General features: G+C 36.0%; 1 protein-coding gene and 1 non-coding gene across 10 annotated transcripts in view; one reads left to right on the top strand and one right to left on the bottom strand.

The window, feature by feature from the left end:
• CUL4B (cullin 4B) overlaps window positions 1–20,018 on the top strand; it is a 73,050-nt gene that overhangs the window by 43,581 nt on the left and 9,451 nt on the right. For 5 of the 9 annotated variants that reach the window (XM_078362361.1, XM_008989848.4, XM_017968446.4 and 2 more), the window contains 16 exons: window positions 7,693–7,796; window positions 8,310–8,379; window positions 9,217–9,290; window positions 10,092–10,254; window positions 10,533–10,622; window positions 10,923–11,005; window positions 11,658–11,725; window positions 12,945–13,063; window positions 14,140–14,332; window positions 15,301–15,405; window positions 15,902–16,012; window positions 16,469–16,554; window positions 17,219–17,281; window positions 17,657–17,764; window positions 18,753–18,866; window positions 19,780–19,885. In XM_078362361.1, the coding sequence (XP_078218487.1) occupies window positions 7,693–7,796; window positions 8,310–8,379; window positions 9,217–9,290; window positions 10,092–10,254; window positions 10,533–10,622; window positions 10,923–11,005; window positions 11,658–11,725; window positions 12,945–13,063; window positions 14,140–14,332; window positions 15,301–15,405; window positions 15,902–16,012; window positions 16,469–16,554; window positions 17,219–17,281; window positions 17,657–17,764; window positions 18,753–18,866; window positions 19,780–19,885 (1,657 nt within the window). Of the gene's footprint in view, window positions 1–7,692; window positions 7,797–8,309; window positions 8,380–9,216; window positions 9,291–10,091; window positions 10,255–10,532; window positions 10,623–10,922; window positions 11,006–11,657; window positions 11,726–12,944; window positions 13,064–14,139; window positions 14,333–15,300; window positions 15,406–15,901; window positions 16,013–16,468; window positions 16,561–17,218; window positions 17,282–17,656; window positions 17,765–18,752; window positions 18,867–19,779; window positions 19,886–20,018 lie in introns of all 9 variants that reach the window. The other 4 variants (XM_078362363.1, XM_017968445.4, XM_008989850.5 and 1 more) reach the window with 2 other exon arrangements.
• LOC118150842 (small nucleolar RNA U13) lies at window positions 10,317–10,420 on the bottom strand. Its single transcript, XR_004738973.1, has one exon. It is a non-coding gene; the product is annotated as a small nucleolar RNA U13 (small nucleolar RNA).

Genomic DNA, 20,018 nt, shown 5'->3' with positions numbered 1-20,018 from the left:
TAAAGGGGGTAAAGCTATTTCATATAATCTGGACTTCAGGTGCTTGTTTGATTTTGACTCGTTGAAATGTAATTAGAAGTACTCTCTCAATCTACCTGCATGGGAAATTAGAAAAGAAGAAAAAGTACTCTCCTGAAATAGGAATAATATGGAAATATATAGTTATACATACAGAAGTTCTCCAAACCCCTGTCCCACCCTTTTTCTCTGAAGTAAACACTTACTGGCATATATCTACTCAGAACTTACGTCTGCATGATAAAACATTTTGCTTTAAAGCTTTAAATATGGAAGTCCCTAGTGTTGCGTGTACTGCCTACTAAGTTTTTAATTTCTATAAAAGAACATGCTGTTCTTAGTATACTTGCAGTAAGCAAACATTGTCTTTTTAAAGTAATTTTAAGTGGGAATTTGACCTGAGTTTTAAAATTATCTTTCCTCGGCAACCTTGATATCCTGTGGGTGTGAGGCAATGATTAATGTTTTCATTTGACTTTTTTGTTTGCTTGCTTGCTTGTTTTTGATTGACTGCAAGTAAGACTGATTAAATGCACTGACTTTTGAGTTGTTCAGCCTGCCTTAGGTTACAGATCTGTGACTCATCATATGACTTCTGGCGAGTTACTTCTCTAAGTCTTGGTTTCCTCATTTACAAGATGGTGAGACTAACCACTACCTATATGGCAAGGTTTTTTTAGACGTAAATGAAATATTGCAAAAAAGTAATTATCACAGTCCTTGCTATATATTGGTATGTGTCATCAATCATAGTTTGAGTCTTTAGAAAATAAATCTTTATTTAAAAATTTCATTTTATTTTAGAGATCTGAAGCTACCCATTTTTAAATTCTAAATCTACACTGGGCCAGAACAACTGGCTGATAAATAGATTACATTCCAATTGTACTTCAGCAGACACCATTAGCGAAATTAAAAAAATAATAGAAAAAGACAGAAAATCTCTAGGAACAGTATCCCTCTATGCTTATAAAGAATGTGTCCTGTTTTCACATGTGGTATCTAAAGTTGGAATTTCGGTTTTGGTGTGCGTTTTTGTTTTTTGTTTTTTGGTTTTTTTTACTGTTAATAAGTAAAAACACTCCTGCTGCAGTGTTTTATTTATTTGTTTTTAAATAGAGATACGGGGGGTGCGGTCTTACTATGTTGCCCAGGCTGTTCCCAAACTCCTGGCCTCAAGCTGTCATCCCCACCTTGGCCTCTCAAAGTGCCGGGCTTACAGGCATGAGCCATCATTCCCGGCCTAGTACAGTATTTTAAGATCAGCTGCCTTTTTTGGAGATGCTGGAAGTTTGTACAGGAGAGTGTAACATTTATCTTTACTATAAATCTCTAGCTGTTTTAAAAGTCAAGCCTAGTCCATACTTCAATTTTGATGATAATGATTTTATTTATTATTAATAATGGGAACTCTGGTTATCTTTTTGTGAAATAAACCGTAAATAATGAACCTTTCTATTAATGACTCATTTATAGAGTAGATGACCACAGGACTAGAAGCAAATAGAATAGGTTATCATCCATTGTAAAATCTGGTTGCTTAAGCAGTCAGTGGTTATAAGAAAACAGTTAGATTCTTAGCAGTGTTGATGACTAGCTGTTGGATTCTGTGTAACTTTTGTCACCCTATAGATGTCTTAAAGCTTAGTCTATTATGTATTTCTCTTTTTACTGAATCATTAATCAGTACTATTGTTGCTGTTATTTTATTTTATTTTATTTTTTTATAAGATGGGGTTTAACCATGATGGCCAGGCTGGTCTTGAACTCCTTACCTCAGGTGATCCACCCACCTTGGCCTCCCAAAGTGCTAGGATTATAGGCGTCAGCCACCATGCCCAACCCTATTGGTTGCTGTTTCTTAAAATGTGCAATTAAAATTCTACTCTTAGTTGTTTTGAGATATACAATAGATTATTAAATACTGAGATTTTTAAAAATGTGTGCACTTACAAATTCTTAGCCTTTCATAATTTTCATTCTTTTTTAAACCCCATTCACTAGAAGTAAAAAGAAAAGTTTGTTTCGTTGTATAATTGGTTTTCATTAAAAAGATTATTAGTTTTTGAATATTTAGAGTATCTTAGCCATTTTTACTTGACATAAAAAGAGATAATGTATCTCTTACTGCTCTATCGTTGTTGAAAAGTTTTGTTTTGTGCTTTACTTACTGTCTCCAAACATAGCTTGAAAAATAAGATTCTACTCTATAGATCAGTGACCAGAGTTCAACATCCTGGTGGAAATTTAGTATCTTTTTTATTGTCTGTTGTTCAGTAAACATTTGCATACGTCATTTGCTACACATTTATATATATTTTTGGAGTGTGTTTTTTTTTCCAGACACTTTTTTTTAGCTTATCTTTGTGAAGATACACAAACACATTTTTGATGTATCCTGTGGCTTTTGGAGGGGAAGGCCTGGGATTTGGAAGAATAAAGGTTAAAAGCTTGCTAGAATGTCTGTATTTTATACTTTAGTTCCTTCAAAGGATTTAAGGCATCATATTTACTGGTAATTAGTGGAAGCGTAAGTTAAAAGATAGTTTTATTTAAAAGACTTGTAAGGCCAGGTGCAGTAGCTCATGCCTGTAATCTCAGCATTTTAGGAGGCCAAGGTGAGCAGATCACCTGAGGTCAGGAGTTCAAGACCAGCCTGGCCAACATGAAACCCCATCACTACCAAAAATACAAAATAGCCAGGCATGGTGGTGCGTGCCTGTAATCCCAGCTACTGGGAAGGTTGAGGCATGAGAATTGCTCGAACCCAGAAGGCAGAGGTTGCAGTGAGCTGAGATCGCACCATTGTACTCCAGCCTGGGTGACAGAGCAAGAATCAGGTTTTTTTTTTAAAAAAAAAAAAAGGCTTGTAAAGTTATCTAGAATCTCTTTATTATAAATAGTAATAATTACGCTATTGAATTTCCAGATTTTGTTAGTATGAATAATGAATATAATATGTAAAAATACATAAATGATAAATACATATTTAAGACAATATATTTTTAAAAGTACTTCCAAAGATCTAGAGTAAAATAGAGCTTATCTTAAATACCTTCTTATTCCTGTTTCCATCCCAGCACATAATAGGATAAAGAGTACTTAGTAAACAGTCATTCCTTGTTCAGTCTGTGACTGCTTACTGTGTCCAAAACTGGACTGATGTCTTGGGGTTATGGAGAGCACTTAGTACTTGTAAGAGAGCATAAGTACCCTACTTATGTTCTAATAGATTCATGAAATTAATAGTTCGTGACCAGCATTTTTTAAAAAGAAAGTAGCAAATATCAGAATGCATCACACAGAGTAATGATGTATAGGTTCATGAAGATTTTAATTACATTAATTTATGTACAATGGATTGTGATGTAAGATAAATTTCCTACTGTGGCTTTGGGTCAAAACATTTTGGGAGCCACTGTTTTAGATACACCACTCCAAATCTTGCTCAGAAGTGAGAAAAGTAGACTACTCAGATCAGAGGATGTGTAAAAAGTTATGATCAGGGGCGGCCAAGGTGGCTCACACTTGTAATCCCAGCACTTTGGGAGGCTGAGGTAGGCAGGTCACTTGAGATCAGGAGTTTGGGACTAGCCTGGCCAACATGGTTAAACCCCAACTCTACTAAAAATACAAAAAAAAAAAAAAAAAAAAAAACTAGCTGAACATGGTGGTGCATGTCTGTAATCCCAGCTACTTGGGAGGCTGAAGCGGGAGAACCACTTGAACCTGGGAAGCAGAGGTTGCAGTAAGCCAAGATTACACTCCAACCTGGATGATAGAGCAAGACTATCTCGAAAAAAAAAAAAAGTTATAATCAGACATGAGACAAAAATGGTAAGATTGGCCTAGAACGCCATGCTAAAAAGTGTGGTGGTGCGGAAGTTACAAAGGCTTTTATTGGGGAAGGCAAGTATTTAAGTTTTTTGAATACCTAATATATTCCTCTGGTTCAAAGCCCCAAAAGTATTGCAGAGCATGTAGTGAAAAGTTTCACTTCCACCCCATCCTCCAACCCCCTAGTTAGTTCTCCTTGTGACAGACGTTATTAGTTTTTTGGGTATCTTTCCAGAGATGTTTTATATATGTAAAAACAACTGTGTATGTTTTTATTTTGTCCTTTTTTTACATAAATGATAGCAGACCATGTACCATATAATTCTGGCTTTTTTTGTTTGTTTGTTTGTTTATACCTGTTATGGGATTGCTCCATCACAGTACAGGAAAAGCTTGATGGAAAGTTGTTGAGGAAGGAAAATCACTAGATCTGATCTATAGGTTAAGCAGTCAAGGCTAAATTAGAAAAACAGAATGTTCCCTTCGAACTTGACCTCAAAACTCACCTTAGATGCTGCTCCCTTTCTTAAAGTTCTTAAACCACCCTCCAGCTAAACACAGGTGAAGCTGTGTGTTACAAAGCCCAGCTTAGTTCTCGATTTCTCACTATTTCCACTAACTTTTTATCTGTTTCCCTCTGGGTCTTTGGAACTCTCTCCCTTTGCTTCTTCACAGGAAGGCTTTTCTGACTTGCCCTCCCCTAAATGTTGGGTTAGGGGCCTCATCTCTCTACTTAGCCTTATCATAGCATCTAGCACACTCAATTGTAATTACATGTTTTCTAGCAACTTTTGTCATACTAGAAGCCCTTCCTATGTGCAGGACACATTGCTAGGGTTTTTTTGAATACTTCATGTATTCACTTGGTTCAAAGCTCAAAAAGTGTTAAGGAACTTACAGATAATGACCATACAATCTGTCATTAAGGGGTCAGAGAGACAAGATATACACATAAAAAGATAAGTAGTATTGTGGAAGAAGTATCCAGTGGTTGGGGGGAGATAAATAGTATTGACTCAATGACAAGTCAGTGTGGTAAGATGGGTGCAAGTGCCATGTGAGTCTCTGGTAGCTGAGGCAATTAGGAACTTAGTGGAAGGAGTGGGATCTGATTGATTAGTAAGAGAATATGGTATCTTGTGTGAGAAGATAAGTAGATGTGTCGAGAACTGTTTTATGTGAGAAGGGAACATAGCAGAAGGAAATGGGATAAATAGGACTTAGAAAAGTACTGGAAATGGGAAATGCGGAAAGATGAAGTACGCACTAAGTCATATGACAAAATCTAAGCAGAGATATAGATGTGAGTCATTCAAAAGGAATGGTGAGATACAATGAGAGGAATAATAAAGGAGAAAGGGGGCCAGTCCACAGAGGACCTGTGTGAACAGAGAAGCACATGAAATAAAGGTAAATTCCCTTAGGCATTTGTGACCTAGCCCCAGGTCACATGAGAAGTGGGCAGGCCAGCAGAGTCTCGGCCTTATTCCTCCATAGCTGCTCAATCTAATTGGCCTGCTGTTTCCTGATGAGGTGTGGTGACTTCTCTCTTGTGTAAGAGGTTTCCTTTAAGCTTTCTTTTCTTTATGTTTTTTGAGATGGCATTTTGCGCTATTGCTGGGCTGGGGTGTAATGCTGTGTTCTCGGCTCATTGCAACCTCTGGCTTCCAGGTTCACATGATTCTCTTGCCTCAGCCTCCCGAGTAGCTGGGGTTACAGGTGCACACCACCACACCTGGCTAATTTTTGTATTTTTAGGAGAGATGGGGTTTGACTGTGTTGGCCAGACTGGTCTCGAACTCCTGACCTCGTGTTTGCCCTCCTCTGCCTCCCAAAGTGTTGGAATTACAGGTGTGAGCCACCGCGCCAGGCCAAGCGTTCTTTTCATTTGCTAATTTACTTACTGGACCTGCATATTGGGAATGTGACTTCTAACTACATATTTATAAAATTCCACTCTAACCCACAGAACTTGGATGCCCCCCCAGAGTCCATTTTAGTGGAATTTTTTTTCTTCTGTTGTGGTTAGAAAGGAATCCTGGTATTATATTTAAGTTATTACCACTTAGAATTGTAGATTATATCAGAATTTTCTTCCCATACCTGTTGTTTTAAATTTGAAAGTCTTTGATATATACATAACAAGAAACTTACTGAAATCTGAAGGTCATCCTTCTGGAATCTGAGTATGAAAGAAGACCAATTCAGTTATTAGAATGAAGTAAAAATGCAGTCATTTCTTTTGTACTTGGTGTCAATTCAGTTGTACAAATGTTATTTATTTTTTTGAGATGGAGTCTCACTCTGTCGCCCAGGCTGGAGTGCAGTGGTGTGATCTCGGCTCACTGCAACCTCCACCTCCTGGGTTCAAGCGATTCTCCTGACTCAGCCTCCTGAGTAGCTGGGATTACAGGCACGCACCACCACACCTGGCTAATTTTTGTATTTTTAGTAGAGACGGGGTTTCACCATAGTCAAGCTGGTCTTGAATTCATGACCTTGTGATCTGCCCACCTTTGCCTCCCAAAGTGCTGGGATTACAGGCATGAGCCACCATGCCTGGGCACAAATTTTAAAATCTATATTTAACTATTCTTAAACTGAAATGTTGGCAAAAATTTCTTGGTATTATATCATACTCATTATCATACTGTTAGCAGTAATTTCTGCTTTGTTCTGTTCAGGAAAACCCAAGAAAGTTTAAGTAAACCTTAATTCAGTTGTAGTAGGACTGCCTGACCCATTTGATACATAAACAATTGGTGAAATTCTTTTTTAAACCCACAATGAAGCTCTGCTTGTGAAAATGATTAGCATTTTAAACAACAAGACAGCTTTTTTATTTTTGAGACAAGGTCTCACTTTTTCCCCAGGCTGGAGTGCAGTGGCATAATCATAGTTCATTCTAACCTTAAACTCCCGGGCTCAAGTGATCCTCCTGCCTCAGCCTCCTGAATAGCTGGGACTACAGGTGCACACCGCTATGCCCAACTAATTTTTAATTTTTTTGTAGAGATGGGGTCGTACTTTCTTGCTATATTAGGCTTCTCTTAGAAGGATAGAACTAGTAGGAGATGTATATATAAAGGGGAGTTTATTAAGCATTAACTTACACTATCACAAGGTCAAACAACAGGCTGTCTGCAAGCTGAAGAGAGCCAGTCTGAGTCCCAAAACTGAAGAACTTGCAGTCCAACGTTTGAGGGCAGGAAGCATGCAGCACAGGAGAAAGATGTAGGCTGGGAGCTTACGCCTGTCTCTCCTTTTCACGTTTTTCTGCCTGCTTTATATTCACTGGAAGCTGATTAGATTGTACCCACCAGGTTAAGGGTGGATCTGCCTTCCCCATCCCACTGACTCAAATGTTAATCTCTTTTGGCAGCACCCACACAGACACACCCAGGATCAGTACTTTGTATCCTTCAATATTAACCATCACAGTTGCCTAGGCTGTTCTCCTAGCCAAGCAGTTCTCTCACCTTGGCCTCCCAAAGTGTTAGGATTACAGGCATGAGCCACTGCACACAGCCCAAGTAGCATTTTCTTTGAGAATCATGTTGGCATTCAAAAAGTTTCAGATTTTTGAGCATTTTGGATTTCAGATTTTTGGATTAGAGATGTTCAACCTGTAATTTGTTCTTTTTTGATACAGTATATTTGTTATGAAAAAGTTTGCCACTCACATTGATATATTTTGTTCTACCTTGTGTCTTAAGTGGATGAATAACCCTTTTTAATAAGCTGATGTGATAGAAATATCAAATTAATAAGAATCTGATATAAATAGTTGAGAAATCCTTCATCCTCTCCTCAAGAAAGTATGTGTTTAACTTGCAGGCCGTAGAAAATCTCTGTTCTTACAAGATTTCTGCAAACTTGTACAAACAGCTGAGACAGATCTGTGAAGATCACATCAAAGCACAGATTCATCAATTCAGAGAATATCCTTTTTAAAAAAAAATCTTAAGTAGCTTTGTATTCCTCTCTGTCCCTACCCCTCACTATTTAACCCAGGTTGAAGTAGAATGCCTGTGTTTTGTAGGTTTGATATTTTTTGTGCCTTGTGTTTTTTGAGAAAGAAGAAATACATTTTGACTTTTCAGCCTTAATTCGTATCCAGAACTACATGTGGTATTCATGTAAATATGATGTCCTTATGTCTTTACCCTTTTTACCCTAATAGATTTCTACTTGAGGAATAATCCAAGGGAAATCATAAACTGAAAACACGAGGTTCAGTTACGTCTAAGACTTGTTTTTAAAGGTGTTTTTTAGTATAATCCACTTTTTTTTTTCTTTTACAAATAAAGTAATAGCACTTTGGTTCATAAAAAAGTGCCATTTGGTTTCATTTAGTATACAAGGTATTCATATTTAAGACTAATGTGCTGTCTGTCACATGGCACATATTACTTGTATTAAATGCTTTAAAATATCCTTAACATATGTTTCAGGGATTCATTGGATAGTGTTCTTTTTCTAAAGAAGATTGATAGATGTTGGCAAAATCATTGCAGACAAATGGTAGGTTGGAAAAGGTATTATATTTCAGCTAAACACCGTATTAATAGTTAAAAACATTTCTTCAAATGCAGGAATGTTAATTTTTAAAACTTGACAATAGGGAGATTGCTTCAATATCTGTTCCGTTTTTATATTGGAAACTAGTTTTGGTTGAGTTTTCTATTTTAAAACCACAGGTTACAGGTAAACTTGCATTTCAGAATGACTCGCACCTTAGGTTCATTTTTATTTTTGTCACACCAAAAATGTATTTATCTCATTCATTAAAAAGCTACATTTTGTCTGTCACTCTTATTTTTTTTCCTCTCTTGATGGTTTTCCTGTTCAATACTTGATTACCTGTTAAGTTGCCTGATGGTCCTTATTTTAGTTTATTCAGATGACAACCTTTTCCATTTTCCTTAATCTGGTATTAGTTTATATCTTATATTCTACAGATCAAAATCCTAAAATCCATCCCCCCCACCCCCAACTGAAAACTAAAAACCTCACATGTGTAATGTAAGGCAACTTCATTGCCTAGCACTGTGGCTAAGGAAGAATTATATGAGTGTCCCCTTGATTCCCTGTTATTTTTCAATTACTTCTCAGGTAATAAGTCAGAGGGAGGGTCATTTTAAGTGCCTTCCTTTCTAGAAAACACAACAAGGATTAAGACAGTCAAATAATAAAAATGATATGGGCCTATTCTCAGATAGATATGTTTATCTGCATATTAGATCCTAGTAATTAATATATATACAGACGAACCCTTCAGTTTTATTCTTACTGAAAGCAAATATTTCAACTTCACAACGTATAAAAATTGTTTGATTTCTTTTTTTTTTCCATTGGCAGATCATGATCAGGAGCATTTTTTTGTTTCTGGATAGAACTTATGTTCTTCAGAATTCAATGCTACCCTCCATTTGGTAAGGATGCCGGTAAAACATGAAAAGATTGTTCCAAATCATACTCAGATCTTAATTACACTAATGAAAGAGTATAAGCAATACTGTGAATATTCTAAAAATTCACATTTGGCTTCTAGGCTTTCCTTTGTAGCAGTTTTATCTTCCTAATAATCTGTCTTTGCTAATATTGAAGATAGCTAACATTACTATATAACCCTGGGCATATATTAATTTATGAAGACTTTTTTTGTTAAGGGGACTAAAATTTGCTCTGGAATGTCTATGATTGTGATTCAGTTTGCTGCTGATCATCAAGAGTTCACTCATTTAACATTATGGAAAAGTCCATGTATACATGAAAATAGAATGGTATCATGAACTCTTCCCCCTATCATGTACCTATCATCTGCTTACAGCAATGACAGAATTCCCTGCTTCTTGAGTATTGAAACAAATTGATAAATAACCAAATAAGCTTTCAATGCCAGTACAGTGAAAATTGTTTTATGTCTTTGAACTAATTTTGTCTCTTTATTTGAGCAAGAAAGAAATCCATAAAAAGAAATAATACAACAAAACTTAGTTATGGAGGAAAATAGGAATTTAGCTTCAGTTCTCATTAAAGACAAAATGAGTTTCCTGTATGCTTTAATCTAATAATGTTATTCAAAATTAAATATGTGGATTTTATTCTTTTACAATTGCTGCTTCAAAGCCTGGGACTATAATTAACATGGCAACATGTGGTAAGAAGTTAAGCAAACCTCTTCAGAAGTGGTATTGTCAAGTAATTTAGATTATATGTGTTTTTTATTTTAGGGACATGGGACTGGAGTTATTTAGGGCTCATATTATAAGTGATCAGAAAGTCCAGAATAAGACAATTGATGGCATCCTTCTCTTGATTGAGAGGGAAAGGAATGGTGAAGCAATTGATAGAAGTTTACTCCGAAGCCTTTTAAGCATGCTGTCTGATTTGCAAGTAAGTTAACCACTACACATATTTTACAGAGTTGATTGCTATTCCTAGTTTTTTTCCCCCCACATAAGACAGGTAATGTGCTGATGTCATAACAAGGTTTGAAGGAAGCACATCTCATACATGAGCATAAAACCCCAATCAGCATGCTTCTAAACTACAAAAGGATCCTAGTTTGATGTTTAAAAACCAAATCCATAATGCTGTTTACATAGACATATAGGACATTTAGTAAATATTTACTAAGTAAATCATATCCTTCATTTTGTTCTCCCTCCCAGATTTATCAAGATTCTTTTGAACAACGATTTTTGGAAGAAACTAACCGGCTCTATGCAGCTGAAGGCCAAAAATTAATGCAAGAAAGAGAGGTATTTAAAAATCATGACTAATAAATTCACTGTCTCTCACAGTAGACCTTACTTTGTAGAATATAAACTTCCCTTTGCATTTATCTTCCCAACATTGTGATGCTCTTCTCTCACTTAGGTGCTCCTTTCTTTTCTCTCTTCTTAAAGGCCAGAATTCTGGATCATAAACTCTACCTATAATTTTACATATGATTCTACCCTGTCACATTTGACAGGGCTGCTCCCAGGATCTTTTGGACTTGACATTTTCTGAGTGATTTATGGGGAGGAAAACAATAATATAAAAAACTATCTTTGTAGGTTCCTGAATATCTTCATCACGTTAACAAACGTCTAGAAGAAGAAGCAGACAGACTTATTACTTACTTAGATCAGACCACCCAGTAAGTATTACATGCTTAATGTAATTGTCTTAAGCTGTTGTTAAATGACTTGTAGCACTTTAGGCATCCTAACAATTAACTGTTTTCAGTTGTGATTTGAAATGTTAACAGTTGTTTTCATAATGCAAGCTTCAAGTTATTCTTTCCCTAGTTAGTTTTCATCAAGGATTCAATTATTAGGGGGGTGTGTGTGTGTGTGTGTTTAGAATGTAATTTAGAAATAATATTAGAGATTGATATGAACATTAAACTCTTCAGGCCAGTTAAAATTCAGTGGATTCTCCTATTTCTGTGCTCTCCTAAGTATTGTCAATCGAGGGGCTTCTGTAAATAGTATATCTTTACCTTCCTGATAAAAGTAGCAAAACTTGGAAAAAGCCAGCTACAGCAAGATCATGGAGATATTTATTTCATGATGTAAATCGAATTCTAAAAGAGGCATTTAAAAGAATTTTTCCCATCAATTCCTTTGTGTTTTCTTCTTTTAGGTATAAAGTATAGTAACTCTAAGTGCCAATAAATGTATACATAGGATAGGAATCTTGAAATTAACACAAAATGAGCTATTTGATTTTTTTTTTCCTCAGGAGAGGCTTTACATTTTCTGGAATTCAAACGTCAATAATACTAAACTTTTTTTTTTTCCTTGCAGGAAGTCATTAATTGCTACTGTAGAAAAACAACTCTTAGGTGAACACTTAACAGCAATTCTTCAGAAAGGTAATTGGCAATTTGTAAATTAAGAGATTACTTTTTAAATGGTAGTGGCAAACTAGTAGGGAATTTTTTAAAGATGTTGCTCTTTTAAAAGTTTGATAGCATGTGGCTGCATTTCTGAGGATGGACATAATCCTTATTAATCACAGTAAACTTCCTGGAGGTGCCAATTTTCTTATCTGAAAGATACAGGAACTAGAAAGAAGAAAGGGATCCACCAATACCAATAAAGAAACAGTGGTTGATATGTGCCTGTAGTATCAGCTATTTGAATGGCTGAGGCAGGAGGATTGCTTCAGCCCAGGAATTCAAGGTCAGCCTGGGCAACATAGTGAGACTCTCATCTCTTTAAACAAAAGAAAAGACAAAAAATGGGAAATTCTTGACTTAATTTGTAAGCTTTCAGTAAGGAAAGGTATTCCATCTTATACTAAAGTGGTGAGTGTTTTCTCTTGTTCATGGCATGTAAAACCAAGCATTTCTAATCCCAAATGATCATGAGAGTATACCCTGCATTTTACTTTGAGAATGCCACAGATAGGTAAAAGCCTTACCTTTCTCTCCAACAATATTTTCTTTTGTATAAAAATTTATGTATTTAGACATTTAATACAGTTATACTGTTATTTCATCCTGAAAATCAAATGTTTATTAGAGCCTCATTTAAATTTGACCTATTTATGCATGGCTTTTGACATCTCACAGGCCATTTCCAATATTCTGAAATGTAGCTATGTACATAATATGGCTACTATATATATGAGGTGTTTATAATGTATATTTATGTGAACCAGTTTTTATAAACTTGTTTATGCCTCTAATCTATCATTCTAAATGGTACAAACCCTTATGCGGTTAATGATTTTTATTTTAAATTTTTTTTTAACTTTTTAAATTAAAATGGGGGTGAGGTCTTACTATTTTGCCCAGGCTGGTCTCAACCTCCTGGGCTCTATTGATCCTCCTGCCTTGGCCTTTCAAAGTGCTGGGATTACAGGTGTGAGCCACTGTGCCTGCCTATTTTTATTTTTATAATGACTAAAGTTGCTAAATTTTGTTTTCATCCAGAGAGATGGTTGGGTTTAAGTCAAAGGACATTACAACTCACATACAGACTAGGTGTAGTTCAAACCAGTATCACAATGATTACAACTCAGATTTTATTAAAATGTCTGATAATCTTATTCACTATATTTTAATGCCAAAATGTTTTAAAATGCAGGTTTAAATAATCTCCTTGATGAAAACCGAATTCAAGATTTGTCCCTCCTGTATCAGCTCTTCAGTAGAGTTCGAGGTGGAGTTCAGGTTCTTTTGCAGCAGTGGATTGAATACATCAAGGTATTAACAATTTACCTGTGATTTTCCTCTCTTATGGCTTATCTACACATCAAGAATGCATATTGGCAAGCATTTCTTGCTTGATCCAATTTTATTCTTTTTTCTTTTTTGAGACCGAGTTTCATTCTTGTCACCCAGGCTCAAGTGCAGTGGTGCAATCTTGGCTCACTGCAACCTCCGCCTCCCAGGTTCAAGCAATTCTCTTGCCTCGGCCTCCCAAGTAGCTGGAATTACGGGCATACACCACCATGCCTGGCTAGTTTTGTATTTTTAGTAGAGACAGGGTTTCACTATGTTGCTCAGGCTGGTCTAGAACTCCTGATGGCAAGTGATCCACCCACCTCGGCCTCCCAAAGTGCTGGGATTACAGGTGTGAGCCACCGCACCTGGCCTTGATCCAATTTTTTTAAGGGAATTTTAAATTTGTTTTGAAAAGTAATGGGAATTTTGAGAACAGTTAACCTGAGAATGGTAGCTGTGTGGCATATCAGCTATAAAACCTGACTGATGTTTGACATGATTTCTATCTCTAGCACTTAAAGTAGTGAGTGTAGAAAAAGAAAGACGACTTTGAACCCCAGATTTCTTTCCTTTCTTCAATCTTACACTAAAGCCAGATTGCCATTTTAAGGAAATTGAAAGCTGACTTCTTTAAAAATAAGGAAAAGATCCCAGAGGCTTTTAATAATACCCTGTTATGATATCATATGCACTGTGATCATTCCTTATTATTTTTTATTATAGATGAGTGGTTATCAGTCTGGATATTTTAGCACTTTATATTTTTTTCCTCATTTCACAAACAGCTTTATTTTGCCAGGTGCAGTGGTGCATGCCTGTAACCCCAGCTACTTGGGAGGCTGAGGCAGGAGGATCCTTTGAGCCCAGGAGTTTGAGACTAGTCTGGGCAACATAGCAAGATTCCATCTTAAAAATAGCTTTATTTTACTTTTTTGAGATCTTTAAATATATGTGCCACTTAAAATATGGTTCGGGGATTGTTTTCCTTATAGATAATTCATTTACAATTTCATTGTAGACAATTAAGTAAAAAGTGGGGATTTTTTTTGTTGTAGGCATTTGGCAGCACTATTGTAATTAATCCTGAAAAAGATAAAACCATGGTTCAAGAATTGCTGGATTTCAAAGATAAGGTTGACCATATAATTGATATCTGCTTTCTGAAGAATGAGAAATTTATCAATGCCATGAAAGAAGCATTCGAAACATTTATTAACAAAAGACCAAATAAACCGGCTGAACTTATAGGTATGTTTTCCAGTCCTTTTTCCAGTTGTTTAATGATGTTCTTTGAAAATCTTAATCAGTCTGAAGTTTTTACAAGGTTGTAGTATTGCTAATTCCTCATTTGTTTGAAGTTGCTTAGCCAATATATTAAGTTTGAAAAGTACTTCTAAAAACCTAGATGTAAATACTGAATGAAAGTCTACATGTCAAACATAATGTGCTTCTTTGTAAGTATGTTGGGCCCTATTTACCTTTATTGATAATAAGCTTATCTGTTTTCCAAGCCTAAAGTGATTTATAAATGCGGCAGGGTATTATTTCAAACTGTAAGAAAGGGCAGCATGAAATTACAGTTGTCAGTGAAAAAGGAAAAAGTCCAGAGCAAAAATAAACCTAATAATCTGGGTCCATTTAATGTAAGGATCTGGTATATACTACAGTGCTTCTCAAGTTTTTCCACCCAAGTACCTTTAGTGTCAGAGGAGGAGGTAACCTGCAAGGTCTAGGGTCCTCTGCCAAATGGATGAAATTTTGTTGCAGCCTATCTATTATTTATCCTTAAACATGTAGCAAATTTTACCTTCTACTCTATGATGTGTCTGGTTTCTTTTAATAGAAAAGTAATGTTTAAGATTGCTTATTATCCCTGTAAAATAGACACTCCAGAAGATGTCCCATGTCTTTCAGTGGCTTTGATTATGCCTTCATAGGGCCACATGAGGCCTACCCCACAGGATATCCATAAACATCAGAATAGTGGAAAGTAAATTTGATCTGGAGTCAGCACACTTGGGTTTGCGTTCAGGCCCTGATCTTAGCTGCATGGCATTGAACAAGTCATTTGATCTCCCTGACTTTGGAGACTTTAAAAAGTGCATATAAGTTTCTGAAGTATTGAAAAACTGAGTGTATGATATTCTTTGGGTATAGTGCCCAGTATTTCATGTATTCCCCTGGTTATTAAACAACAAACTTCTTTCCCATTTTAGCTAAGTATGTAGATTCAAAGCTTCGTGCGGGCAACAAAGAAGCTACAGATGAAGAACTTGAGAAAATGTTGGATAAAATTATGATCATATTTAGATTTATCTATGGTAAGTATTTACTAATGTTTTAATATTTTTCTTTTAAAATAGCACTCAACAGAGAAGCTAGCACGTATATTCAACCTGGAGGGAATATTTATTTGGGAATTACAGATTTAAAATTGTTTTTAATTCTTTGGGGGGATACTTGAGGAATGTTACCTAATTGTCCTATGCTTTGACTCTTCTAGTATGAAGTGCCTTAGTTTGTGCTACTTGGTTTAATCTCTCCAATATTTGCACCAAAGCTACCAGTCCACAAAAGCTTTTCTGAAGAAAAATTAATGCAATAAAGACAGTTAAATGCAAAAAAGTTTTACAATAAAAACTTTGAAATGTCTGACACTAAAATGCATCTTTACTGTTACTTGCATTTAACAAACTTAGATAAAATGTGTAAAGTAAAATAACTTGGAATAATGGTGTGATTTATTAAAGCACTTTGAAGCAGTTTTGTCAGAACTTTTTATTGAAATATTATAAATTTTGCATGTTTTTTACATAGGGAAGGATGTTTTTGAGGCCTTCTATAAGAAAGATTTAGCTAAGCGCCTGTTGGTTGGGAAGAGTGCATCTGTAGATGCTGAAAAATCAATGCTGTCCAAACTTAAACATGGTAGGTTTCTCATTCTTCCCATTCCTTTTCTTTGATTTTTGAAGGAGAATGTTACCCTTTTACTCTTTCAATTAGTTTCCTCTTGTGTCAATCATGTCTATGTATATATGATGAAAACATAAATTGAGCAAGCTCCTGAGGTTTCCAACTTACTGTACATATATCCAGAGCTGTCGTGTTTTTGAAGATAAAACCTTGTTCTTGGTTTTATTATTTGTATAAAAATTTCCCATTTATTTTATACCTAAATAGTAGATAAGGTTACTACAGGATTAAAGAGTTTGACTCTGAATTAATGGGGCATACACTTTGGGGTAAGGATTTCTTTTTATTCTTATGAATAGTTACAGATCATACTTCATACTAAAATAAGTTTTGTATTTCATGTTTACCATTTTAAACCTCTTTTGTTTTTACCATTTTAAAATATTATACATGTACAAACACCTTTAATAGAATGCGGAGCTGCTTTCACCAGCAAACTTGAAGGAATGTTTAAAGACATGGAACTTTCTAAAGACATCATGATTCAGTTCAAACAGGTAAAAGTGAGTTAAACTCTTACTTAGTTCCTCAAACTTAGTTATATTTAGTTATCTGCTCGCCGTGATTTCTACAGAAGAGGATAAATAGAAACATGTTTGTTGTAATTACTTCATGGCAACTGAGGTGATATTCACAGTAGAAAAAAATCATCAATGAAATAGAAGTATATTTGACCTACTTTAGGATTTATTTTTAACAAACACCCAGAATAACACAAAAATAAAAATAAAATGAGTTGAACTGAGGTCAGTACAAGAAAAGCTATAGGTAGATAGTGGGAACAGGGCTTTCCCCAGCATGTTACCATTTGGTGATTTGCATGTTCAGAGCTTGCAATGGGGAGAGGAGAAGTGATAATGTAGCTGTATAAAGTCTTTGGGGACATTGGGAATAGAAAGCTAGATCCACAGTTTTGAAGATGTAGGTAGAAAGTAGTTTTGAAATATTGAAGAACATAGGTGATAGTGATGGCAAATTAAATTTTCCTCTTTTGGGGTTTTAATAGTGACTTCTGTACCCCACAGTGTTGCTAAGTTGGAAAGTGGAAGTGAAAGTATTAAGAAAAAAATCAGGGCCAGTAAGATTATAGATCCTATAGTAGCTACAGAATAGGGCTTACCTGCTTTGCCCTTTTCCCCTCTTCTTCCTTCCCTACTCCAGGTCTCTCCCTGCAGACAGGCAGTGGAGCAAGCGAAAAACTGGAGACTTGGGCTGACTGGTGGGGTGAGGAATGGGGGTTGCTGCAAGGTGTTTAAGCCACACAGGGGTATTTAAAGGTGGGGACTGCAGGTGTTATTGGGGAAAATAATGGAGAAGAGATCCTATAACAGCCCAGCTGTATGTGAAAAATTATTTAAGTTGACTGCCTATAATGAGATAATGTGAGCCTTGTATGTCTTTGTATCAGTGTTAACCTCTATACTTGCCTAGTGCATTTTGTGTAGGCTTCATTTAAAGTCCTCTTAATAGTTGCGTTTTATTTTAAGGATGGCCATTATTTGCATGTAATTTCAAAACAAGGAACTTCTTAACTAGGTTATTATGATAGGAAATGTATACAGTTTTAACATCTCAGTGTGTGTGTTGATCTTCTTTTAGTATATGCAGAATCAGAATGTTCCGGGTAATATTGAGTTAACTGTGAATATCCTGACAATGGGCTATTGGCCAACATATGTGCCTATGGAAGTTCATTTACCACCAGAGGTAAGAGTTACTGTTCAGAACCTTAGTTATAGGCATAGAAGTCATAGCACTTCCATTTTGCTTATCATTTAAAAGTAGATATTTAGAAAAAATCAGAGATCCAGGGTCTCGTTGTATTGCTCAGGCTGGTGTTGAACTCCTGGGCTTAAGTTATCTCCCCTGCCTAGGCCTTTTAAAGTGCTGGGATTACAGGTATGAGCCACCAGGCCTGGCATAGATACTTTTTAAAAAGTGTATGTCAGTAAACACATCAGCACCAAATACCAACTGCTTTAATGTTTTACTTTTGTACTTCTAAGTCCAGTTAAGCACATAGCTGACAATACCAAATTTCTGAGTGCAGGGTCAGTTTCCCTGGCTCTTCTTCCATCTTTCCAGATTATATTCCTCATTCTACCTAGCTATTAAGAATTCTTGTGCATATTTCACCCATAGGTGGGATTGCTGAATGGTGGGTGCTTGATTAAATCTGTCCTGACTCCCAGGAAACTGTCTAGCCCAGGACTGAAGCCCATAAAAGGGATTAAGGCTAGACAGATAGATGTTGAGAATCCTCCATGGAGATGATTATGAAAGCCAGGGAGGAGATCTCTCTCAAAGAGGAAGAAAAAATGGCAGCGGCAGAATTTTTAAAAAGGCTCACATTTGGCAGATGGTAGAAAGAGGAACCTGTGAAGGAAACCAATGCAGAAGCAACAGTCAGATAAAGGAACCAGCATAGTGCAGAGGCACAAAATCTGCTGCAGGTGAATGTTTCAAAAAGGGATGATTAAACGGTAGAGAGAGAGCAAAGGGTATAAATCCTAATAAATCCCATTTGATTTGGTGGTTGGGAGATCATTATTTGTCATTAAAGTAATGGTGGACCTACTGGATATAGTCTTAAAATTTTCCAGAAATTATGTCACATGATATAAGTATAAAAGGTGATAAATGTGGTATTGGATACTGAGCTTAAGTAAAACCTTATTTTATTTACTTTATTTAGATGGTAAAACTTCAGGAGATTTTCAAGACATTTTACCTAGGCAAACATAGTGGCAGGAAACTTCAGTGGCAGTCAACCCTAGGACACTGTGTGCTAAAAGCAGAATTTAAAGAGGTAAGTAGATGTTCCCAAAGCTTTCAGTTTTCATCTTTATCTTTAATATTTAGGTCATCCTTCTTACCTGAAGGTTTAAGCTATTGTTTTATAAATGTATCCTAGATATCTATATGACAACAGTGATACCTTGTCACAGCTTTTATATATTTTTAAGTAATTTTAGGTGTGTGGTATTTCCACAATTGATTTGGCCCTTCTGCAAAACGAAATGCATTGAACTTCCCCCGTCCTTTCCTCACCTGTGGATGAAAACTTCACACTGCCACTTCCTATTTTGATGTATTTGTTTTTTAGAGACAGGGTCCTACGCTGTCACCCAGGCAGAAGTATGGTGGCACAATCATAGTTCACTGTAACCTCAAACTCGTGGGCTCCAGCTATCCTCCTGCCTCAGCTTCTTAAAGTGCTGGGAGTACAGGCATGAGTGACTACACCCAGCCTAACACTGCCACTCCTTGACAGAAATCTTGTTGCTGGCAGCTACGAATAAGTGGGAGTTAAGGGGAACAATGCGCATATCTAATCTCAAAAAACGTCAGCTTTTCATGACTAATCAGAATCAAACAAATCAAAACTACATTTGAAATAGTGATTTCTTACTGCTTGTGATGAATACCTAGAATGACACATAAGGCTGATTAATTTTCATTACTTTATTCTTTTTAATTATAAGGCTTTAAAAAGACCTATTAAAAAGTCAGCTAATCCTTCCCCTTATATTAGGTAGGGTCACACCTAGAATCCCACACTGAAATACTGTTATTACCACCTCAACTGGCTTTGCTGGATAAGGCTACTCATGTTTCTGAATCCACTAATTGAAAAATGCTTTTCCTATAAGAGATGATTTGATTAATTTTTCATGCATTTTTAAAAAAGTGATGGCTAAATACCTTTATTTCTCCAACAGGGTAAAAAAGAACTCCAGGTTTCTCTTTTTCAAACACTGGTGCTGCTAATGTTTAATGAGGGAGAGGAGTTCAGTTTAGAAGAGATCAAGCAGGCAACTGGAATAGGTTTGTGTTGAATCAGTTGATTAGCAAACATTTAAGTGTTCACTATGTGCACACCACTATGTTAAGAGGTCTGGGAGATACATGTATAGGAGTAATCCCTTGCAACAGAACTCTTTTGAGGGCTTTTTTTTTT

Source organism: Callithrix jacchus, chromosome X, assembly GCF_049354715.1.
Source record: "Callithrix jacchus isolate 240 chromosome X, calJac240_pri, whole genome shotgun sequence".
NCBI lineage: Eukaryota > Metazoa > Chordata > Mammalia > Primates > Cebidae > Callithrix > Callithrix jacchus.
This window is presented reverse-complemented; position numbering and strand designations above follow the sequence as displayed.